The following is a 24,027-nucleotide window of genomic DNA, read 5'->3' as shown; positions in this document are numbered from 1 at the left end:
TCTACACTTACAGATCAGTGCTCACAGATGTGTGTGCCATGGTTTTTTGCCCTGCAGGTATTATGGTCGAAAGATGCTTTTCTGCATGATGACTCATCCTGATTTTGATAGAACACTTGAAAAGTATGTGCCAGCCAAGGATTTACCTTACATTAAGGAATTTGTTAACAATCTACATCAAAAGGTATGTCGAAAAGCTTGTTTAACAGGTGAGAAACACAAACTTTACTAGTGGTTTTTAGGTATGGACATCGGACCTATAGAGAATGGAAGGAGTGTATTCAGGTGAAGTCAGGTAACCAGATTAATACAGTGATTGTTACCTGACCTGTCCATGCCTTTAATCCTTGCAGATACACTGGATCCACTGTACTTTGCTGCTGTGCTTTGCATGGCTGGTAGACTTGCCTCTAAAGAGTCTCCAGTGGTGCAGAACGTACCAACCAACTTAATGAGTAATTTCATCTTTGTGCAGGGTTTGGGAGAGATGCCATTAGACACACCCTCAGCAAAAGGAAGACGTTCTCATACTGGTAGTGTTGGACATTCGAGGTCATCGTCTACTTCCAGAGATGCTCTCAACATCACTGACAGGTAATGATCTTCCTGAGTATTCTGTCCTGTTAGTAACTGACCTCTAGGAGAATAATCCGTGATGAGAAGTGAGCACTGAAAGGGTTAAACATACAAGAAGAAAATGAGAAAACTGGACATGTCCTGAGTAAGTTCTTTCAAATAGGATAGTTGCTAATATGAAAATGGCTTTCTGCATTTTGAAATTAATTTGTTTGTTGACTGCCTACAAGTGTAAAAACAAACAAACAAACACTTGGAGTTCATGGTAGGTCCATCATTTCAAGATGTTGCCATCCAAGCCTGCACAAACACCACCCCTAGTAGTAGCTCCAGTAAAAATTGTCCGTTTGTGCCTTTGGACACTAAGTATTCAGTTAAATTCTGACTGAGGATACTGAAGACTTTACACGGTACTCTCTCCATTTTTTTTGTTTTCAGTTTTGGCTTCTAACAGGTCTTCTATTGATCTGGAAAAGAGGAAAAAAAAGCACAAGAGTCTCAAACCAGGCCAGAACATCTGTATCTGAGAATATAGAGTTAATAGGCTCTGTGACTGCCTCTGGGCTTGGGGTGTCTTTCAGGAACAGATTTCTTTCAGGCACTATCTGCTATTCAGAATAATTAATTCCAGGCTTGATAAGATTTTCTTTTTGCTTTTGCATTTGCCCATACACAGAAAGGGAATGTCTAAGACTAAGACTCGTTTCAGCTTGCTGATGTATTTGCTGACTAAGTTCCTCCTTTTCCACAGAGAGGCTACAGAAGCACGTGAAGTCAGTAGAAAACCAGTTCCTCGTAATTCCCTGGAAAGTGAAGAATATGTGAAGGACATTGTAGGTTTATTGAATGCAAAAGACTTCCGTGATCGAATAAATGGAATTAAACAACTGCTATCAGATACAGAGAACAATCAAGATTTTGTTGTTGTGAACATTGTGAAGGTAAGTGTATGACAGCTTTTGAATTAAAAGGCTTTTAAAATTCCATCACAGAATTTTCTGCTAAAAATCATGATTTCTTTTTCTGATAAGAATGTCTGATTAACAGACGAGTACTGAGGGATGGGTCAGGTGTGCTTTAAGAGGAGAGATGTAAGCTGCAAAGGTAGTAACGGCAATAAACGGGAGGAAGAAGTTGGAAGCTTTCACCTAGACAGCAGTTACAGAAGTATTTCTGGAATACTGTCTGCTGCTGCTGAGAAAATACCAAAATAGGAACAGGTTACAGGCAGAGCAGGAAGGATAAATCAAGATAGGAGACATTGTCTCCTAGAGACAGTTGCAAGTTTTGTTAGCTTTGTTAGTCCTGGAGAAAGTGGGGAAGGGTCTTTACTGTAATATAACAGCTTAGGGTAAGTATCCTTTCCAGGAGGAGAAGAGTTCCTTTGGGGGAGAAATCCTGTGGTGATGTCCAACAGTTGGGAACTGAAAATAGAATGAAAACGAGATTGACTTTTAACAGTGCAATGCCTTTGCTGTAAATCAATAAAATACTGCTGTGAAACTTCTTGGTATCTTAGCTGTGGATGTTTTTTAAATCCTTAAGATGAGATTCCTTTTGTAAAGAGGTGAAATTTAGAATGGTGGGCTTGATCTAGGAACTAGAAGATAGACACAGTGTGAACAAATCGTAAGAGGTCCAGACTAGATCTTTTCTGTGAAGGATGCCTATTTGCCTCTGAAAGGCAAAAAAATCCCCTACGTCTTAGCATTATTGCATGTCTTGTAGCGAGGCTTAGGGGTTATAATAGTGGGATTTATTAAGATAACCATGTCACCGTGTGCTACAGAAGACAAGTCAAACACATTTCACAGATACTGCTGGATGTTCTTTTTGCCAAGTAGAGCTACGTCTTGTTAAAAATAATTGCTTGCAATAATCTTAGTCATACTGAAAGTTACAGATGGTTGGTATACTTCTAGTACATTGTAGAGCAAAGGCTGAAATTCAGATAAAGTTGGTTGGGTACCGTTGAGGCATCCACAGTATAAAAATAAGCAGCGAGTGTTGGTTTACTTGCTAAAAAAATAATCCCAAGTATTTGCATATCAGAGCCATCTTTTGCTATGGTGAACAATTGAAGTGTAACAAAAAAGCAGGAAACATAATATCCACCTCAAGTATTTATTAATTCAGATGAATGCTGTTTGGATGCATTTTCAGATCTTCGATGCTTTCAAGTCTCGCTTACACGACTCAAACAGCAAAGTCAACCAGGTTGCTTTGGAGACAATGCACAAGATGATTCCATTGCTGAAAGACAATTTATCACCAGTTATCAACATGTTAGTTCCTGCAATGGTAGATAACAACCTAAACTCCAAAAATCCAGGGATCTACGCAGCTGCAACAGATGTTATTCAGGCTCTGTGTCAACACTTAGGTAATCTATTTTCTCTTAATTTCAGAGTTTTAATTGCATTACGTTTTAAATGTAAAGAATTGCTGTTTTCAATAATTTCCATTCAGTCATTACATTGTTTAATGCATCCTTGCTTTTATTCTCGTGCATTTTAAAGCATGCAAGTCATCGTAGTGTTTCCATGCAGAAATGCAGACAGCTAGACTTGTCCTAACTGTGTAGGTGGGTTTGTTATGTTTGCTTAGCAAGTCTGTCATCACCCAGCAGCATGTCAGAGTACTGAAGCTCTTAAGCAGGTCAAAGAATAAACTTGGAGATTTGTATATGGCACAACTGTTATCATTCCTTAACTGTTTTGGCCTTGGAGCTTACTGTTACTGTTTTCATTAAAAGGAAAATGCTACATCTTACCAGACTCTTGGAGTTAGTGCTTGTTAAGATTATCCTTTTATGGTTATATTCCCTCAAATAAATTACCTTTATTCCTGGAGTTGATGCATCATAAGTAAGATTCTTAGTTATTGTTTTTTTTTAAATATTCTGTTTGTTTCCAGAGTGTTTAATTTTGTTTACAATTCTTAATTTGTTTTGTTCTTTGAATTTAGACAGCTATTTGCTTCTGCAGCCGTTCTGCACAAAAGTTCAATTTCTGAATGGAAAAGCAAAACAAGACATCACCGAAAAGCTCGCTGGTAAGGTGCTGCTTTGCTTTGCACGTTTGTTTGTTTGTGTACCATCCTAGCTATGCAAACTCCTTGCAGGCTGAGATGGTTGTGTATCTGCCACAGTGCACTGTGACCATTAACAAAATACCTGTTGTCAAATTTCACCCCCTTATAATGCTCAGTGAAGCTAGTACTGACAAAAGAAAAGATGATTCTATTCTGTGTAACAATAGAATTGCTTAAGTTGGAAAAGACCTTCAAGATCATCGAGTCAAACCACAACCCAACCATCCTACCCTACCTCTAACAGCCCACCCCTAAATCATGGCCCTGAGCACCACATCCAAATGGTTTTTAAGCACATCCAGGGATGGTGACTCAACCCCTCAAGCCTATTCTAGTGCTTAACAACCCTTTCTGTAAGGAAGTTTGTCCTGGTATCCAACCTAAACCTCCCCTGGTGCAACTTGAGGCCATTTCCCCTCACCCTGTCACCAGTGAGAAGAGACCAACCCCGCTCTGCTGCAATCACCTGTCAGGTATTGGAAGAGAGCAGTAAGGTCCCCCCTCAGCCTCCTTTTCCCCAGACCAAACAGCCCCAGTTCCTTCAGTCTCTCCTCATAGGCCATATTCTCCAAGCCCTTCACCTGAGAGAAGATGAAAGGGACGTTTGTAGGGAAAGCTCCTAACTTTTATTGGACCACTCATGCTGCTGCTGTGAAAATGGACAAGCTTTTGTGCACGGCCTTCCTTCATTAGTCGCTGTGAAAAGATGCTTTGACATTCAGTACTTCTACACCTCTCTCAAGGCAGGGGCTCACTCCTCGGTTGTATGTTACAGCAGTGCCCAATAATAATAAATAACCGCTCTCTTTCCTGCAGACCTGGTTGTGGAGCTGTACCCTCGGAAGCCTCACGCTGTAGAGCAGAAGGTTTTAGTCGTCCTCTGGCACCTCCTGGGCACCATGACCAACAGCGGCTCTCTGCCTGGAGCAGGAGGAAACATCCGGGCAGCCACAGCCAAACTGTCCAAAGCACTTTTTGCACAGATGGGGCCGAGCCTCCTCGCTCACGCTGCAGCTCAGCCACCGCACATCAAGAGGAGTTTGGAGGAGTTCCTGGAGATAGCCACCTAACCCAGCGGGCCGAGGGGGCAGATGGCAGTTGCTGTGGGGCGGCCCTGGGCCGGTGTTCACTTGGCACAGGAGCTGCTGGCGGGGTCACCCTGGCAGTGCGGGCGCGGGCTGTGCTGCTGCCCTCAGCGCTGGGACCTGCGAGCACCGCCCCTCGCACGCAGCCGGAGGGGAACCCCGCAGGGCCCGATACCGCAGCCAGAACGCAGGGCTTGGTGCGCCAGTGGTGAACAACGGCCATTTTTCACCCCCGTGCAGTATTAGCAGGGCGCCGTGCGGGATGGAGCGGAAACCGGGGCGGCAGGGCAGCGCAGGGAACAGGGCGCCCGTTTCTGCGTGTAACGCGGCCGTGTCCACCCCGCCCGTCCTGCTCGCCCAGCCCGGGTCCCGCTGCCGGTGCTGCGTGCGTTTTACACGGGAACTGACGCGAATAAAGGGATTTATTTCTGTAACCGCCGCCTCCTCGCCTCGGGGTCGGGGGCGGGGGGGGGAAGGGAAGCGCCGCCATTTGGCGGGCGGGCGGGCAGCGGCACGGCGCACGCGCGGTCCGGACGCTGCGTTCAGCGCGCGTGCGCGGCGCAGGCGCAGAAGGCGGTGCGCAGGCGCGGAGCGCAGCGCGCGTGCGCGGCCCGCGCTCTTCTCTCAGGCCCAGCGCCGCGCGAGGAGGCTGCGCCGCTCGGCCCCGCGGAGGTGGGTGCGCAACCGGGCCGGTGGGCGTCCGAGGGAAGCCGGGCGGTCCCGGCCGAGGCCGAGCAGCGCTCCGGGGGCCGGCGGGGCGCTCGCCCCTCGTCCGGCGGCCCGGGCCGGCCTAGTTGGGCCTAGCTCGGCCTAGCGGCCCGGCGCGGAGCGGCCTGGCGGGGCGGGAGGCGCGGGGCGGGCCGGGCGCGCGGCCCTCAGCCTCGTGCTGCCGATCGCTGCGGGAACAAACGGCCGCGCGAGGGGGGAAGGCGCTTCGACCGAGCTGTGCGTGCTGAGACGGGCGCCGGGTGGCCCAGCGGCGCCGTAACCGGGCGGCTCCGCGCCTCGCGTTCCGGTACTTGCAGCGTGCGCCTCGTCGCCCGAGCCGTAACGTGTGTAACGTGTCTAACGTGTGTAACGTGTGTAACTTGTAACGTGTGTAGCGTGTAACGTGCTGCCGGAGCCGCGCGGTGCCGGGCCGGGGCGGGGAGTGCGGGCTGTGTGACGGCCGTGCCGTGTGCGGGATGGGCCTCTGAGACCGGCTGAGAAATGGGTTCGGACGTGAGCGACTTAAAAGCGGGCCGAGCGGTTATCCGGTACGGTGATCTGCCTTAGTGTGAGTGCCGTAACGACTCCGGGAATTAAGCTGCTCTGTTATGTGGCTGTGTGGATTTGTGGAAAGAGCTGCTTCTCTCTCCTTGTTTCCTTCTTCTCTTTTCTGTCTCCCAACCTGAGGGCATGGCTGGACTTGACGGAGTTTGAAGTTGAGTACAGAAGTGGGAAACACCCGTTCCATCTCAGGAAAAGTTTAGATCGTAAAATTTCTGTGTTTGTAAGGGCAGCTTTATTGGGAGGAGGTTTTTACACAGAGGGTGGTGATACACTGGAACAGGTTGCCCAAGGAGGTTGTGGATGCTTACAGCTCTGAGACATCAGAAGGCTAACAGAGTTCATCATCACAGAATCCTAGAATAGCCTGGGTTGCAAAGGCCCACAGTGCTCACCCAGTGCCTGCTGTGTGCAGGTTGCCAACCAGCAGCCCAGGCTGCCCAGAGCCACATCCAGCCTGGCCTTGAATGCCTGCAGGGATGGGGCATCCACAGCCTCCTTGGGCAACCTGTTCCAGTGCCTCACCACCCTCTGCATGAAAAGCTTCCTCCTCATATCCAACCCAAACCTCCCCTGTCTCACTTTAAAACCATTCCCCTTGTCCTGTCATCATCCACCCTCACAAACAGCCGTTCCCCCTCCTGTTTATTTGCTCCCTTCAAGTACTGGAAGGCCACAATGAGGTCTCCCTGCAGCCTTCTCTTCTCCAAGCTAAAAGAACTGGGAAGAATTGGTTCCCAACACAGGCAAACTGCTTGTCCTACACAAGGCATCCTCTCTGCTGGCAGAACAGCAAAGCGCTTGCTATGGTCAGGGTATGGCTATAGGATTTCAGTTGTCACGTAAAGATAACAGAGTTATGAGTAGTTTTCCATAAAGGAAAGACACTGTTTACATGATTGCCCGATGATGTATCCTGTAGGGAGCCAAAATAATTCTTCCTTTTTAAGCAGCAGTTAGAAAACTTACAAAGTAGACCCACATGGACCTTTTAGAACTACTTCAGAGTCAGCTGACGTGGTGAGCTGTTCGGCAAACATCAGCTGTTAGCTCAGGCAATGAAGATAGAGGACGGGCACGTTTCCGTTGCCAAATTTTTTTCCATTCTGTTACTGGTGGCTTAAGAATTCTGGAGATAAGAAGTGGGGGTGGGACTTTTTTTTTTTTTTTTTTTTTTTTTTTAAAGAATTTGTTATCTTACTCTGTAAGGAGAAACTGGGATGGGTTGGTCATTGGGATGTGGCTTGAGCTGAGAGCCTGGCTGGGTGGTTCCCCCCGGTGGCTTGCAGAGCCTGGCAGGGGCTGGAGGAGGGCAGGACAGTGTTTGGCAGCGGGATCAAAGTGAGGAGTGGGAGGCAGGCGGAGTCTGTCCTGAGGGGCAGGAGGAGGCGGCAGCCACCTGGCTTTTGTGTGACTGCACGCAAGGAGCTGCTGACGTTTCTGTTGTGGCCCACTGGTGTATATAGATGTCCTTAATGCTCACTGAGTCTGCAGCTGATAGTAGCTGTGTTCTCTGTGAGGTTGTCACCTGGGCCAGTTCAGGCAGGCGGGGAGGGCACCCTGAGGATAGTGCTGTGCTTTACCCCAGCATGTGGCTAAGCACCACACGGCTGTTTGCTCACTGCCCTCCTCCCTCAGTGGGGAAAAAAGCCAAAGTAGAGTTCATGGGTCAAGATAAAGCTGTTTACTAAGAGAGAGGAAAAAAAAAAGCATAGTAGTTGTGGCTATATGTATGCGTACAAGTGATGCGCAAGCAGTTGCCACCCACCAACTGATGGCCCCCAGCGAGTGGAAGAGAGTGAGATGAGCTCTCACCCGCTCAGAACTCTCCTTCCACCTGATGCCATACACTATGGAATATCCCTTTGGCTGTTTTAAGCCAGCTGTCCCGATTCCATCTCCTCCCAGCTCCTTGGGTCCCCCAGCAGCCCTCACTGAGAGGCTGGGATGGCCTCTGTACAGCACTGCTTAGCAACAGCTACAAGCTGTGTTACCAACATCGTTTTTCTTCAAGAATCAAAACAGATTCATTTTGCTGGAAGATGCTGATCTGTGCTGAGTAGGAGAATTCTTTTTTAATGAATAAATTTTAATGGATTTCTTTGCTTGGAATAAACTGACACCAGAGTGATACATGAAAACTGTATATGTTCACTTTTATCCCTTGATAGCTCCTTGTGAAATGATGTGAAAAATGCACAACGACGTGTTTGCGTCCGTGTGTTAAAATGCAGGGCTGGTACTGGCACTGAATTGTGAGTGGGGCTGAGAGAGGCAGCTGTAGTTGGTGAAGGTCTGCAATGAAAGGAATGCAGGGAGCATTGGTTGAAATCAGGAAACATCGGGCTCAAGTGAAACTCTCTTCCATCTGGTGGTGGAAGGATCTGTTCAGACTTCTGTTTCTAGTTAAACTAGAAACCATCCTCTGGTTGTTGAGGTAAAATCCCAATTTTTTTCTGAGCTTTTTAGGCTTTTCTGAACCTTCTACATTTGCTCATTAGAACGAGAGATCGACATGAATTCATTGCTTTTAAGATAACAGAATGGATGAATCTGTACAGCCACAGCTCTTTATTTGTAGCTCGACCCACGGACGCTTTGCAGCAGTCAGAGCCAGCAGGCAGCTTTCTGATGTCAGTAATGTCTGTTTGGAATAAGTGGTTCCCCCACCTCCTCCCTTTAAATGGAAGCACTCACAACTCTTACTGCCACTTCCTAAAGTACTGTGGTTGAATTAATGACTACATGGGCTGCTATTTCACAGCCAACTTCTGCTTGAATCTTCACTGCTTGAATATGAAATCTTTTTATTTCTGTAGGACAGCATGGAGAACTCAACTATGCAGAACTCAGATAATACAGAGGAGGAGAAGACAACAGCAGCACCGACTGTAAGCAATGACGGCACTGGCAATGGTGCTGAAACAGCAACAGAAGAGCAGAATATGGACTTCAGCACGGAAATTATGAGTGTAACTGAGATGGAACAATCACCTGATAGTTCCCCTGACCTGAATGAAGACAACACACAAGAAGAGGGTGAAATTCCAAATATTGGGAGTTTACAGACAACAGATATTGAGGCTGGCTTCCCTCCGGATTTCGACAAGTTCTGGAAAGTAGTAGAGGACAATCCGCAGGATTTCACAGGATGGGTCTATCTACTGCAGTATGTAGAGCAAGAGGTTAGTGCGTGCCCCTGCTTCCTTGGTCTGCCAGAGACAACCAAACAAAACCAAACTAGCTCCTGGATGTTCCACTAACAAATCAGAACTGTACATCAGGCTTTGGTGTGCACTACTTTAAGGTGGTTGTTAAGATCATAGAATAACAGCTATTTTTAAGATGATACTGAAACAATAACTAATTTGAAAATGGGAATAATGTGGTTTTTGTTCGCTTGTTGTCACTCTTGCAAGAATTTTGTTCCAGCTTCTAAAGGTGAAAGTATCTTTGCACTTATTTTTTGATAGTAAATAATCGGCTATAATGTAAACAGAAAATTCTTGCTAGCTTTTTGAATGCTGTGCACTGGATTCAGCATTACTTAAAACCACGTTGATTGTGCTTGACTTTTGTAACACCCTTCTCGGTTTTTAATTAGAATAATTAACCTGTGCGTAACCTGCCGTGTGTTAGTTTGGTCCTTCTTAGCCACATGCACCACAACAAACAAGGACCAATGTCTTTTCTCGTGAGAGGTAGATAACCTGTGGGGCTTCTTGCAGCAGGATATGTGAAAACAGAAGTTTATCTTGTTGCTTGTTGAGCCCGTGTAAATTCACACACACACACAGTGCATGGCTGTAATGTCCAAATGATTCTGTCTAAGGAGGTCTCTGAACTGCAAATTAAGTGGCCAGGAAAGGCTTCTGAGGAAGCTTTGTTGTATGTTTGCCCTCTTCTTAGACTTGTCTTGGTCAGTCTTTGGGGTGGGCTTAGTGCGTTAGGTGTGACTTTGGTCTGATTGCACCTGATGCCAGGACAAGATGCCAGCTAGACGCTTGTTTTGTTCTTCAAACTTCGTGTTGGAAACAGTCTGTTACCTTTTATTTTGTACTTTGCAGAACCACTTACCAGCTGCCAGGAAAGCATTTGACAAGTTTTTCACACACTATCCATATTGCTATGGGTACTGGAAGAAGTATGCAGACCTAGAGAAGAGACATGACAACATCAAGCAGTCCGATGAGGTACGTAGGTAGCTGGACGAAGCTGTTGCCACTGATCCTGTTAGCCAAATAATGACTGAGCTACCACAAGTCATTTGGCTGCCAGAACCTGCCATGTATGGTCAGGTTTGTAGGGATTTTGTTTGCACTTGTCACTTCTGTGGCATTTGTAGCTAATGTTTTCTCTCTTTGTTGGCAGGTGCGTTAAACCTCTACAGTTTGTCAAGCTTTGCAGTGCAAGCCTCTGTATTACACTGCAGCTTAACAAGTAGGGCAGGGCTTTTCTCTCACTTACATTTATTACTCATTTTCAAAAGAATATAGTTGGTTTGCTGGTCACAATTGCTACATCTTATTGCATTTTTGGTCAGACGCTGTCAATGATGATCTAATGGGTCTGTGCCCTATGGTCTATACCCCAAAGCCTGCCCACACAACCTGGTCAGAATGCAGGGACCGCTGCGCTTTGAAGATCAAGACCTGCACGTGGAGATCAGAACATTGCCATGTTCTATCCAACCTCCACCCGAATGGTAATGGTAGATTATTTAAACAAAATTCCAGTAATTAGTATTTCTAAGGTTCACCGGATAACACAGTGTTGCCTCTCTATTAGGACACCATTAAGTATTTGAAGTACAGTTCACGTTCTCTTCATAGGTTTATCGCAGAGGGCTTCAGGCAATTCCTCTTAGTGTTGATCTTTGGATACATTATATAAACTTCTTAAAAGACACCTTGGACCCTGATGATCCTGAAGCTAACAGTACTATTCGAGGGTAAGTTGAAAGCAGAGTAAGTGGTACGAGAAGGATGTGTGTGTAGTTGCACAGTGCCATCAGATGAGTGTGTCTGAGCTGAGGGGCTGGAGGAGGAGCTGCAAGTGGAAACCTTCTCAATTTCTAGAGATCTTGCATCTGACAGGTAGAAGATAATATGAGAAAATTTAAGTAAGCAGTTTAAGTATGATTGCAAGTAAATGAGAACTTTTCTTAGAACTTTTCTCCTTGCTTTATCACTGCACCCAGAAACAACTGAATTATTTTTCAGAGCCTATGAACATGCAGTTTTAGCTGCTGGGACAGATTTCCGTTCGGACAGACTGTGGGAAATGTATATAAACTGGGAAGATGAGCAGGGAAACCTGAGGGAAGTTACATCCATATATGATCGTATCCTTGGAATTCCAACGCAGCTCTACAGTCATCACTTCCAAAGGTAAAGAGGAAACAAAGATGTAGCTAATGCTGTAGATTTCTTAACCGTGTGCAAACCTACTTATTTGTATGAAAGTGATCACTTGGAGCAACAGTTTAAAATAGTTCTCTTTTATTTATTCATACATATTGACTAGCTATTTTAAAGTACTGTGCGCATTTTAGGAATATGGTTTTAGATTGGATCTCAAATTCTTCTGCAGATTAAAGGAGTGCCTTGGAATTGTCAGTCTTTGGGGGAAAAAAAACAAAAAAACACACCAGAATCATAGAATGAAAGCTCTTGTAGAATGAGACGTTTTTAGAACTTAATATCTCATGCAGTGCTCACTTGTGGCAAAACACTTTCGTAGAATCACAGAATGACTTGGGTTGGAAGGGACCTCAAGGATCATCAAGCTCCAACCCTTCTGCCACAGGCAGCATTCCCACCATTAGATCAAGTACCAGATCACATTGCCCAGGGCCCATCCAACCAAGCCTTGAACATCTCCAGGAATGGAGTACCCACAGCCTCTCTGGGCAGCCTGTGCCAGCTCCTCACCATCCTCTCAGTGAAAACTTCCACTGACATCTAGTCTCCATCTCCCTTCTTTTAGTTTAAAACCGTTCCCCTTTGTCCCACCACTGTCTGCCCGTGTAAAAAGTTGACTTCTCTTCTGTTTATAATCTCCCTTTAAATATTGGCTGGTCACAATGATATCTCCTTGCAGCCTTCTCTTCTGCAGGCTGAACAAACCCAGCTCCCTCAGCCTATCTTCATAGGAGAGGTGCTCCAGCCCTCTGATCATCTTAGTGGCCTCCTTTGGACCTTCTCAAAGAGCTCCACGTCTTTCCTGTACTGGGGCCCCCAGACCTGGACACAGCACTCCAGATGCGGGCTCACAAGGGCAGAGTAGAGGGGGACAATCACCTCCCTCTCCCTGCTGGCCACCCCTCTTTTGATGGAGCCCAGGATACCGTTGGCCTGAGCTGCAAGAGCACACTGCTGGCTCATATTCGGGGACCCTGAGTCCTTCTCCACAGGGCTATCCTCAGTAAGTTCTTCTCTCAGTCTGTACACGGACCTGGGATTACTCCAACCCGAGAGCAAAACGTCACACTTTGCTTTGTTGACCCTCATTAAGTTCAAACATGTCCACCTTTTGAGTTAGTCATGATCTGGTGTGACTGGGTTACCAGACTGGTAGATGAGGGAAAGGCTGTTGATGTAGTCTACCTAGACTTCAGAGACTACAGCAAAGCCTTTGACACGATCTCTCACAGACTTCTTCTGGGGAAGCTGGCTGCCCGTGGCCTGGACAGGTATACACTCCTTTGGATAAGGAACTGGCTGAGGGCTGTGCCCAGCAGGTAGTGGTTAATGAGTGAAGTCCAGCTGGCGACCCGTTGCGAGTGGTGTCCCCCAGGGGTCGGCACTGGGACCCATCTTGTTTAATATCTTCATTGACGACCTAGATGAGGGGATCGAGTGCATCCTCAGTAAGTTTGCAGATGACACCAAGTTGGGAGGTGGTGTTGGTCTGCCTGAGGGTAGGGAGGCCCTACAGAGGGATCTGGATAAGCTGGATCGCTGGGCTGAGGTGAATGGGATGAGGTTCAACAAGGCCAAGTGCTGGGTCCTGCACTTTGGCCACAACAAGCCCATGCAGCGTTACAGGCTTGGGGATGAGTGTCTGGATAACTGTGAGGAGGAAAGGGATCTGGGGGTGTTGGTTGATGCTTGGCTGAACAGGAGCCAGCAGTGTGCCCAGGTGGCCAAGAGGCCATCCTGGCCTGCATCGGAAATAGTGTAGCCAACAGGAGCAGGGAGGTGATCATCCCCTGTGCTCAGCTCTGGTGAGGACACACCTCGAGAATTGTGTTCAGTTTTGGGCCCCTCACTACAAGAAGACATCGAGGCCCTGGAGCGTGTCCAGAGAAGAGCAACAAAGCTGGTGAGGGGTCTGGAGCACAAGTCTTACGAGGAGCAGCTGAGGGAGCTGGGAATGTTCAGTCTGGAGAAGAGGAGGCTCAGGGGAGACCTCACTGCACTCTGCAACTTCCTGAAGGGAGGTTGGGGTGAAGAGGGGTTTGGCCTCTTCTCCCAGGCAACGAACAGGACCTGGGGAAATGGCTGCAAGTTGTACCAGAGGAGGTTTAGGTTGGACGTAAGGAAGAACTTTTTCTCTCAGAGAGTGGTCAGGCACTGGGATGGCTGCACAGGGAGGTGGTGGAGTTGTCATCCCTGGCGGTGCTCAAGAGGCATCTGAATGAGGAGCTGCAAGATGTGGTTTAGTTTGTGGTAGCAGTGGTGATGGGAGGACAGCTGGACTGGATGATCTTATAGGTCATTTCCAACCTTGTGATTCTATGATTCTGTGACTCTGTGATCCCTCTGGATGGCATCCCTTCCTTCTGCCACATCAACTGCACTACTGAACTTGGTGTCATCGTGTTTAAGCTAGGTTCTAGATAGTTGAGCTCTACATTAGTATGGAGAGATTAAGAGAGGACCAGAAGCCCTGGTTAAGTTATGCACTAATCTTCCTTGCAATTTCTGCAGATCTAAGTGGTCCGTTTTCATTATTTAAGTTCATAATTCCATTTTGCTTTGAAATGTGAAACTTGTGAACATCTGATACGTAGTGGAAGGTTTGTTCTGTGTATGTGTTTTCAGAAGTGTGTTCTCACTGGTGTTCCAGATCAGTAAGGTGATTTAGAACCTGACGAGAATTTACTCTGTTCTGATTGTGCATAAAATATCAAATTAGTGTTGATGTGTTTCTGACTACTTGTAGGTTTAAAGACCATGTCCAGAACAACTTGCCTCGAGACCTGCTGACTTCTGAGCAGTTTGTCCAGCTGCGCAGAGAGCTGGCATCTGTGAATGGCCACGCAGGGGGCGACGCGTCGGCTGGCGACGATCTGCCCTCGGGTACTGAGGATATAACTGACCCTGCCAAGGTACATATGCAGAGAGTTTTTGTCGGGATCTCTTCCCTTACTCTTGCATATCACTGCTCCTTGCCTCATGCTATAGACAGACAGCTTTTGTCTGTAGAGCATGCTCTAACAGCACTTCCGTAGGTGTCAAAGAAATGGAGCTCATCTTTAAGATAAGACCAAAACTTCACGTAGAAAACCTTTAGTTGGGTTGCACTAAGAACCAAGGCATCATCGGGGTAATACTCCTCCCTTCCCCAAGCTGTTTTGTGCAGCATTTAATGCATCCGTGCTACTTTTGATTTATGCATAGTTCTGTTGTCATAAAGTGTGTTTACAAAGCTGATGCAGCGTCTCCTTGTGTTACATTTCTGAACAATTGTGTTTTAGCTAATCACTGAAATAGAGAACATGAGGCACAGAATCATTGAGATTCATCAGGAAATGTTCAATCACAATGAACATGAAGTCAGTAAGAGGTGGACATTTGAAGAAGGGGTAAGTTTGTTTTTTCTTTGTAAGGCGGCATGCGAGAGTTCTGAACGTAAGACTGGGAACTAAGAGCTTGAGTAACAGTTAGGCCTAACAGTTTAAACTCCTGTGGGACTTTGAGTAAAGATCTCACTTCATTTTTCTGCTGTTCTTGTCAAAAGCAGCTTGTGAGGTCAGCTCTGTCACCTGAGCTTGTGAAAGCCTTTAGCAGTATTTGGAGAGAGGCAGGGTAGTGTCACACTATTGCACTGAGCAGCCTTTAAGCGTTCATACCAGGTGCTGTGCAGTGCTGTGGTGCTGCACTACTGCCTGCTCCATGGGAGAGTTGGGCTTAATGGTCCTCAGAGGTCCCTTCCAACCTTACAGCTGTGTGGTTCTGTAATCCAGCCCTGCTTTGTGCATGCAGAGTGTTACACAGTAATTGGAATTGCTATCTTCCTTCGTTAATTTGAAAGGAAGGCATATGCTAAAAGAAAAAACAGATTTCGGTTTGCCTGTGTATTTTTCGGATTATATTCTTGTATCTAAAATCATTTAGCTTTTGTTTTCCAGAAGTAACCATCATTAACATGCTGCTCCCATGTGTAACATGTTGAAAGTAGTTAATTAAACTGTTAATTAAACTAATAACTCGATCGCAGCAAGTAGAAAACATTTTCTGTGTAGAATTAAGTTTAACTCCTTTTGACAAAGTAGCCTGAGGTTTTGTGGTGAGCGTGGTACTGTGTTGCAACACTGAAAGGAGGAACAAAGAGCACATTGTGTCCAAGAATTGTGGGTGGAATGGTCAGAGATTCTTTAATGGCGTGCATGATCTCAGACCTGTTTCTGTGTTCCTTGTTGTGCTCTGGTAAAGTAGGCAAGGTGCTTTACAAGCCCAGGGAACTCAGACCTGTGGTACCGTGGCCCATCCTGGTGTGAATGGACACCACAGCCTGAAGGGCTGTCACCAGTTACAGGTGTTGCAGAATCTCCTTTGTGCCAGGTGTCTGTCCTGGAGGGAACAAAGGACACAGAGAGCATCTCAAGAGGAAATGAGGCTGAGGTGTGTTGTTGGGTAGCACAGGATGGTGGTGAATGGAGCTGTTGCTGGCTCAGGTTTAGCTACAGGTTACTGAAGCTTCAGAGAATGCTCTAAGTGTGGATGTGCCATGGAAAATGTATTGGAAACAGGTTATTCTGTAACAGTCCTGGCCAGAATCTCTACCTGCTCTACCAAGAGAGCATCTGCTGTGTAGACACACTTTGGATCTATAAAGAGTGTGAAATGTGAAGTTAGATGTGACTTTACAACAAAGTTGGGGACGATGTGCAGCAGATGTCAGGTAGTGATAGAAGCCTGGCAGACCTGTGTTACTTTTAACTTTTAGCAGCAACAGTGTATCTGAATTTATCACCACAACAAACTACTGGGGCCCACGGTAGGATTCAGTAAGGATCACAGAGAGATGATGGGCTTTAAATTTGGAGCGGCCTTAAGGGATTGAATATTCCTCCTTAATTGTGATAACACTTACAATAATTCAACACTTGAATGAATGAGTGCATACTGAGGTGGAACTGCAGTATGGGCAATAAATAAATAATCAAGTAAAATTAAATGTGAAGAGAAAGAAAGGACATCTCTGGAAGGATGCTTTGCCATACTTAGTTTAGAGCAGTGGTTATATTTCCTGTGCTGAGCTCAGTCCAGCCCAGCTCTTGCTGGCAGCAGTGCCAATGCAGTCACAGGATCAGAACGGTGTAGGTTGGGAGGGACCTTAAGGATCGTGTTGGAACTACAGCCACAGGGTCAGGCTGCCCAGGATCCCATCCGGCCTGGCCTAGCAGTCTCACTACTTATGGAATCATCAGCTTACTTTAAACACTTGATATGGAATTGAAATCAATGCTATCTTTCCTTGCCATGATTATTAACCAAATGTGGAAGTTGACCTGTAGGATGTTTATTAGTACAGTGGTGAGTGTTTGGACAGTATGTTTGTGCACTGTAATTGCTGCTCATAACGTTACTGGTGCATCGCAGTGGAAGGGTTGCAGAGAAGTTAATGTTTGTCACCTTCTTCAAATTCTGTGGACGTTTGCACTCGGCTTTCCGGGTAAACCCAGAAGTTCTAGACTAAAATGTAGCTATCAACAATATTTCTCAGTTAAATGGGATCAGCCCACTTGACTTGAATAGATAATAAAGTGCCATTTTGAAGTCCTGCTGTAAAGTGCCATTGCTTGAGTGGTGTGTGGTTGTTTTTTAACTGGCTTGGCTGTGTGCTTGTTAGTCTTACCTCACATCCTGTGGTTGTTGCAGATAAAGAGGCCTTACTTTCACGTGAAACCTCTGGAGAAAGCTCAGCTAAAAAACTGGAAAGAGTACTTAGAATTTGAGATAGAAAATGGGACGCATGAACGAGTTGTGGTCCTCTTTGAGAGATGTGTTATTTCATGTGCCCTCTATGAGGACTTCTGGATTAAGGTAAGGGAGGTGGTTTGCCACTGTTCCCATGGCACACGCTGACCTGGTGACTAACCTTTTGTACTCTTGTCGAACGTTGTTCATATATAACTATATCTGTTGCATTAGGAGATGGTCTGCTTGCAACCAGATTTGACTGCTGCATATGCCAACTTCGTTGCCTCTCTACGTCCTTCCTTACAGAAACTAGTCTAGTGGTTCAATAAAGGTGCTGAATGGGTTTAAACAAAAGAATTTTATCCTTCTGTCCTGTACTTAAAGGCAAATATAAGCTGTAAAATTATTCAATCTCTGCTCTGTTTTCAACTATAGTATGCCAAATACATGGAGAATCATAGTATTGAAGGAGTGAGGCATGTCTACAGCAGGGCTTGCACAATACATCTCCCTAAGAAACCGATGGTTCACATGCTGTGGGCTGCCTTTGAGGAACAGCAGGGTAAGAGCGAAGTTGACTTCTCCTGGGAGGGGTTCTGTTTGAAGGAAGCAGTTGGAGGCGTCGTGTTTTAAAGCGTCTTCCCTGGTGTTTTAGGCAACATCGATGAGGCGAGGAGAATCCTGAAGACCTTTGAGGAGTGCATTCTAGGCCTGGCGATGGTTCGCTTGCGCAGAGTGAGCTTAGAGCGCAGGCATGGGAACATGGAAGAGGCCGAGCGCCTGCTGGAAGAAGCTGTTAGGAATGCCAAGTCAGTTAGTGAATCATCATTCTATGCCATCAAATTAGCTCGACACCTCTTCAAAGTGCAGAAAAATCTTCCAAAGGCAAGAAAAGTGCTGTCAGATGCCATAGAAATCGACAAAGTATGTGTTCTTTCTTTGCTGTACTAAAAACAAAAACAAACCGGTATTTTTTTCCCCATTTCTTAAAATATGGCAACAATGATGACAGGTACTGTAACTGTATGTGATGTTTCGTTACTGCATGGAGACACCAGTCCCTCTAAACTGATGTTGCCATATTTGCAGTTTGCAATTGTAACTCTTTAGTGGGAAGTAGGATTTGCTTCGTTTTGCCTTTAGGAGTAGTAAACATGATGGAAGTGTTCCCATCTCGAGGCAAACCACACTGGTCACGTAGGCATTGCCCCTGGATTGCTTTGTGTAACTGCTGCAGCCCTTCTGCTAGCTCCACACAACGCCTGTTTTTGTGGTGTTGGATCACTTCGATCCTTTTGTGCACAAACCAGATCAGAGATGACCAGTGTGAAAACAAAATGCTGATGTTGGCTGTTCTGATCTATCCTTGTGACGTCATTCTTATGGACTGTGTTCAGCAGATACACAGTCAGTGTTAAATACCTAATCCAACAGGTTGACAAGTTCTGATTTTGTTCTTTTTTTTTTTTTTTTTGTACAGGAAAATACAAAACTGTACCTCAACTTGCTTGAAATGGAGTACTGTGGTGATCTCACACAAAATGAAGAAAACATTTTGAGCTGTTTTGATAAAGCTGTTAATGGCTCTTTGTCTATAAAAATGAGGGTTACGTTTTCACAGCGAAAAGTGGAATTTCTGGAAGATTTTGGTTCTGATGTAAACAAGTAAGATACAGTGTGTGCATTGGCCAAATTAAGGTCACAGAGTGCCTGTAAAAGTGGCAGGGAAGGGGATGGCTTAGTGCACCCATAAAGCTGTTTATTTCCACCACAGTTCTTTCTGGAAGTGTAGCTGCTTTTCCACACTGAAGTCCTATTTTGAAGTAGGAATCTCTTCTCTGAAAATCGTCCCTTTTTTCTGCAGTACTCAGGATGCCTCAGAGTGAGCTCTTACACCCATAACTTCCTGCTGTAGTTTTCTTTCCCTACGTTTTCTAAAGGAGGATGCTTCCCAAAGGGAATGTTTTGTGCATGGCCATAATATGTACTGCTGTGCCTGTGAGCAGCTGCTTGAAATCCCAAAACTGTAGTGTTGGCTTTTTCTTTCCCCTGCATTTAGAAGTGTTAGCAGTGCCATACACTTACATGGGAGAATCATGTAAGAGTGCAGCTTTTACTGAAACGCTAAATAAGTTTTATTTGTCTTGACTCTGTATTGTAAAATAAGCTCTTGTTTTTATTTACATTTTGCAGCTAAGTCACTTGGCAAGATGAAGCAGGAGTTCATTTTTCTGCTTCATATGTTTTTAGCAATAGCTGTCCTCAACTTCTGCTGGCTCTGAGCGTTGTGGCTCACGTGGAGCTGGGCACTGCAGCTTTCAGGTCTGAAGCAGACCAAACAAAGGGAAGTGTTAAGCTTGCAAATAATACTACAGAAGGAAGAATAAGAGCAAGAAACGTTTTTCCCAGGAGCAATACTGACAGATCAAGCATTTTTCATTTGATGCCTTGTGAACTGTAGCATGCATCTGCTGCAATGATATTTAGCTAGTTGAGTTTGTATTAGGAAAGGAAATGAGACTTTCACTCAGCAGCACACAGTCACCCATAAAGCACCGGTGGCACAGCTCTCTTGGGCTGCAGTAAATAAACCTGAGAAAAGCCCTTATGTTTTCTGCTGTAGATTTCATTCTGTGTGATACTGATTGGCAGTATTTAAAGAAGTGTCCATTCCTGAACACCAGTGCAGTGTGGGTAGCACCAGCACCAAGGAGACGTGACGCCGTTGCTGGAAGGAGCAGCACGTCTTGGGAACCTCTGAAGTTTGGTTATAAAACAACTGCAGGCAGTGCAAGGAGTTCAGCAAGTTGGGGATTTCTCAGCCAATGTTTCTGAGAAAATTCTTACTGTGCTGTATGGAATCTCCCTTCAAATTAAGATGTGGAATTTGTTTGCTTTATTTTTTCTTGGCTTTCCAATCTGTTTTAGGTCACTGAGGTAGAATATTGTGGTATTCCTACATCTTGAAGTAGGCATTTGAAAACGATTGCTTGTGCTTAAAACGTTAACATGGTGAGCAAAGCACTTTGTGTTTTTTTTCCTTCAGGCTTTTGGATGCATATGACGAGCACCAAGCACTTCTGAAGGAGCAGGATACTTTGAAGAGGAGAGCAGAGAACGGGTGGGTAGCCTGATTTGTAAACTGACTGGGTAGATGATGCAGCTAGGGAGCAGGAGCTTGTACTACCCTGATATATTGTCTGATGCTGCAGAAATACTTCAGGGAGCAGCCTCTGAAGCTGGTGGTTTGGGGTTGGTGTTTTTTCTTTTTTTGTTGCCACTTTGTGGAATGAATATATTTGTCTTTAAAACTGCCTGTCTACAAGTACAAAATTGCTTCTTAATCGCTTAAAAGCATACCCTAGGGCTGTGCTGTGGGTTTAAGAGATTTCTGGTAAGTGATTAAAAGTGATCTTCCACTAAAACTAAAGAATGCTGGTAAAAGTAACAAAAGCTCTAAGTAGAGGCACACCGTTGATGTCTCAGTTGGAGCACCAGCATGATTTAAAAAGCAGACTGTTGTTCCGAGGCAGCATGTATCACTGTCCTCCTCAAAATCTCGTTGCATTATCCCATTTAAGCAGGATGCTGAATTTGGACATGCTGCTTACTCCTGTCTGTTCCAGCATTTCTCACTGGTTTGCAAAATGTAAGGTACCATTCACAAGCATGTGCTGACTTTGCAGAGCGGAGGAGCCAGATGAGAAGAAAATGCTCACAGATGAGCAAACCATGGCATCAGCACAGATGATGGATGGAGACATGCAGGTCAATCAGGCAGCATACAACTATAATGCCTGGTATCAGGTAAGTGTGTGCTTCAGTTTTTCTTCCTACTGCGCACGTTCTGGATGTATGCAAGCTTTTTTTTTCCTGGGGACTTCTCTTTACCTGTGACCAAGTGTCAGTTGTTGAGGAAAGGCTGGAATAAAATCTCATCTTGCTTTTGTTGCTATTTATCCTATTGCATAAGTGTAAAATAATTCTCTCTAGCGTGGGGCAAATAACAGCTTGGCTAACTCTTTAGATGAAGGGAAGTACAGCAGCAACTAATGAGAGTTTTCATCGTTAATGTCTCCAGCTAGTATTTCCTGTAATGTCTCAGTGTGCATTTCCTGCTCTAGTACCTAGTGCATGCAAGATCAGAGGCTGTTCTTGCGTGGCATTTTATCCCCTGTAGGAACACAGAGTAAGTTAGTAAGCTTAGTTTCCTCTTGTTGCTGGACCTGTGGTAGCAGCACCTCCAGTGCATGCTGTGCTTCTACACTAACAGGTCGTTTTGTGTCTCGGCCAGGGGGAGGATTACAAAGTCAGAGCATCAAAACTTGCCTTGTCTGTCTGAGGTTAATCCTGAAGGTGGATAGTGTGGATAGTGCTGGTACTTGTCAGCTGGGATGTGCATCACCTGCTGGGGGCTTGGAATGCATTGCCTTGTTTATTCTGAGCAGTAGAGGGGCAGCTGAAATGTTTGCTTAAGCAGTGCAATGGAAACTCGTTTTTAGGCTGTACAGAGCCCACCAAGCCAGCGAGAGCAGTGTTCACAGATACACAGGCAGCTGTGTAACTTGTTCTAGAACTGTCTGTGTTAAGGACAAATGTTCACTCCAAAGCCAGGTGGGGAAAGTTGTGTCACTCTGCAGTGCGAGGAAACCAGTCCATGCTGGGTTAGGGGGAGAGCCCCTTGTTGGCAGTCAGAGCCACAGGAGCAGACTTGTACCCTTCCTTGGTGAAGCTCTCTGTGCTGTTGTTGAAGTGCTGAGTCCGTGCCTGAGTGCTTTTCTTGTATTTCAAATTGTGTGGATGGACGCACCTGTTCATACAGACAAAAACATCCCAGGCAACAGTATCTGCCTTGCTCTGTTACTGCAACTGACCGACATTTATTTCACTGCAGTAACACAGCTGACTTCCAGCTGCTCTTGGAAGGCGGATCGGAGTTGATAGGCCTTGCACTGCAGGGGAGCACCTGCAGCTGTTCACCCTTTGTATCAGATTGAGATACAGGAGCATACAAAGCTCCAAGCAGAAGGTACCGAGGTGCTGTGGATGTGACACAGAGCACACTGACACCTGGGTGGCTGCAGGGGCTGCTGTGTTCAGAGCAGCTGAAATGACAAAGTGCTGAAGTTCTGTGTGCCTTTCTGGAAAGATAGTGAGTGTATCAGCTTAAAGGAACAAGGTATTCTGACTTATTTATCTCATGTCTTTTTTTTTCTAGTACAATTACCAGAATGCATGGAATTATGGACAGTATTATTCTCCTTCAACTTGATCAGAAGAGCGAGTGAAGTTCACTGTGCAGTATCAACAAAGAGTAAAATATATTTTTCTAAATTAGGGTTGTGAAAGAACTGTTGTAATACCTGCTTTTTGGTCTTTTGCATGTAAAATGAGCTGATGTTCACAGGGTATGTGTGAAGCAAGAATTGTGTGCTGGTAACTGATAAATTGGTATCTGTACAATTCTAGTTTACCATAAATGCATTTTTTTTAATTCCCTGCACTAACTTATGGAGCTATCTGAAGCATTTTGTTCGGTCTCGTAATGATCCCTGCAGAGGGCTGACCCTGGCTGCCCAGCAAGCTGTTCCCTCATTTCTCCTCAGCCCACATGGAGAAAGTGAGATTTCCCAAAAAAAACCCCACTCAGTGCGTTGAGGTCTCAAGGACAGGAGCTGGTCAGCCCTTACCACCGTGGGCAGAACAGACTCAGCATGGGGAAGATGAATTCATAACAGTAGGGCAGTGAGAACTAAAAGCAAACTGAGGACACTTTCCTGCTGCTCCCCCTCTTCCCAGGTTCAACGTCTGCCTCAGTTCTTCTGTCTAAGCTGTAGTGTTCCTTCTCTGCTCCTCTCCTTTCTCGCGTTCTTCCCTGCCCCAGGGTGGACCCTTCCCTTCCCTTGCCTTCAGGAGCTTCTCCCACCTGGGTGCAGGCAGTGATCCAGCTGGATGTCATGTGGGCTGCAGCCCCTGCCTGACCTCCTGCTCCGGGGGGGCCGCTCTCCCTGGGCTGCAGCAGCCATGGGCACAGCCACCCGCCCCGTGTGTCCCTAATGCTCAGGTACATCCAGTGCACAGCACCTCCTGCCCCTGGCTGACTCTGGGGGCTGCTACCCACTGTCTCTCTCACCCCCCTCGCACAGCTGCTGTGCAGTGTGTTGAAGCCTTTCTCCAATGCACGCTCACAGCAGCACAGCTAGTGCAGCTTGCTGACTCCGCCTTGGATGGAAGTGGTGCTCGGGGCAAATCTGCAGGCACCATCCTGCCCCATAAGCCCAACGCAATGCTATGGATCTAAGCAGTAAACCTTTCTGTCGTTTTAAAATAAGCAGTTTGTATGTTGGCCCCAGAGGCTGCTCCAGGAGATGAGCAGCTCTTTGACCTGTTCTGCTCTCCTTACCAACCAAAACTTCACCCATTTCCATTGTGTGATCCCGTTCTATGCCCCAGTGAGCAAATCCCAGATTACTTTGTTATAGGCTCGTGGCTGAAACTCTTCAGATGGAGGTGGCAGCCTTTGAAAGCTGTGACGTGTATTTTCTATTCCACATGGGGGGGGTCAAAAATTAAAATGCAGTGCAAAATGATGTTGCATTCTTTTTTTAAGAAGCACAAACTGTGTTTGGGATGATTTTTGTATCTAGAGTTTTTCATGTACACAATGTGAGCAAACTTTTTTCATTTTGATCAAAGTGATCATTCTCATTTTCGTAATAAAAGCAAGGAATTCAGCAGTTCTTGGAGCTTTCTTGGATGTCCTCATTCACACTGAGAATAAATTCCAGTTTTGTTCAAAAAAAGATTGAGTGCTGTAGTTATAGTACAGAAACACCTCAAACTTGAGGCGG

At 45.9% G+C, this 24,027-nt stretch overlaps 2 protein-coding genes and 1 non-coding gene across 4 annotated transcripts in view; all 3 read left to right on the top strand.

Annotated features, from left to right (window-relative positions):
- Nucleotides 1-5,188, top strand: part of TOGARAM1 (TOG array regulator of axonemal microtubules 1) — a 39,229-nt gene extending 34,041 nt beyond the window's left edge. The window contains exons 16-21 of the mRNA XM_010712191.2: nucleotides 58-184; nucleotides 476-594; nucleotides 1,328-1,517; nucleotides 2,740-2,959; nucleotides 3,544-3,630; nucleotides 4,486-5,188. Of these exons, the coding sequence (XP_010710493.2) occupies nucleotides 58-184; nucleotides 476-594; nucleotides 1,328-1,517; nucleotides 2,740-2,959; nucleotides 3,544-3,630; nucleotides 4,486-4,739 (997 nt within the window). The 3' untranslated portion in view covers nucleotides 4,740-5,188. The remainder of the gene's footprint in view (nucleotides 1-57; nucleotides 185-475; nucleotides 595-1,327; nucleotides 1,518-2,739; nucleotides 2,960-3,543; nucleotides 3,631-4,485) is intronic.
- An 81-nt stretch (nucleotides 5,189-5,269) lies between these two features.
- PRPF39 (pre-mRNA processing factor 39) lies at nucleotides 5,270-23,916 on the top strand. Of its 2 annotated transcripts, none has more exons than XM_085225977.1 (14): nucleotides 5,270-5,426; nucleotides 8,843-9,208; nucleotides 10,091-10,216; nucleotides 10,856-10,974; nucleotides 11,246-11,413; nucleotides 14,193-14,358; nucleotides 14,728-14,835; nucleotides 17,135-17,299; nucleotides 17,612-17,738; nucleotides 17,832-18,061; nucleotides 18,657-18,841; nucleotides 20,223-20,297; nucleotides 20,863-20,983; nucleotides 22,395-23,916. In XM_085225977.1, exons 2-14 carry the CDS (start codon nucleotides 8,849-8,851, stop codon nucleotides 22,446-22,448), a joined length of 2,004 nt encoding a protein of 667 aa, XP_085082103.1. In that variant the 5' UTR covers nucleotides 5,270-5,426; nucleotides 8,843-8,848; the 3' UTR covers nucleotides 22,449-23,916. The 2 variants fall into 2 exon arrangements, with proteins under 2 accessions (XP_085082103.1, XP_085082102.1); XM_085225976.1 differs by having other exon boundaries at nucleotides 17,832-18,100.
- Nucleotides 18,171-18,256, top strand: LOC116216725 (small nucleolar RNA SNORD127). The gene has a single exon (XR_004160041.1). It is a non-coding gene; the product is annotated as a small nucleolar RNA SNORD127 (small nucleolar RNA).
- Nucleotides 23,917-24,027: the final 111 nt, after the last annotated feature.

The sequence above is a fragment of the Meleagris gallopavo genome, chromosome 5 (genome assembly GCF_905368555.1).
Source record: "Meleagris gallopavo chromosome 5, MGAL_WU_HG_1.1, whole genome shotgun sequence".
NCBI classification, from domain to species: domain Eukaryota; kingdom Metazoa; phylum Chordata; class Aves; order Galliformes; family Phasianidae; genus Meleagris; species Meleagris gallopavo.
This window is presented reverse-complemented; position numbering and strand designations above follow the sequence as displayed.

Excerpts from the sequence above, each read along its gene's own strand:
- PRPF39 (XM_085225976.1), top strand. The coding sequence starts at position 8,849 with ATGGAGAACTCAACTATGCAGAACTCAGATAATACAGAGGAGGAGAAG. Across the intron at positions 14,359-14,727 it reads ATATAACTGACCCTGCCAAG|CTAATCACTGAAATAGAGAA; the intron begins GTACATATGCAG and ends ATTGTGTTTTAG. Across the intron at positions 17,739-17,831 it reads TGCCTTTGAGGAACAGCAGG|GCAACATCGATGAGGCGAGG; the intron begins GTAAGAGCGAAG and ends CTGGTGTTTTAG.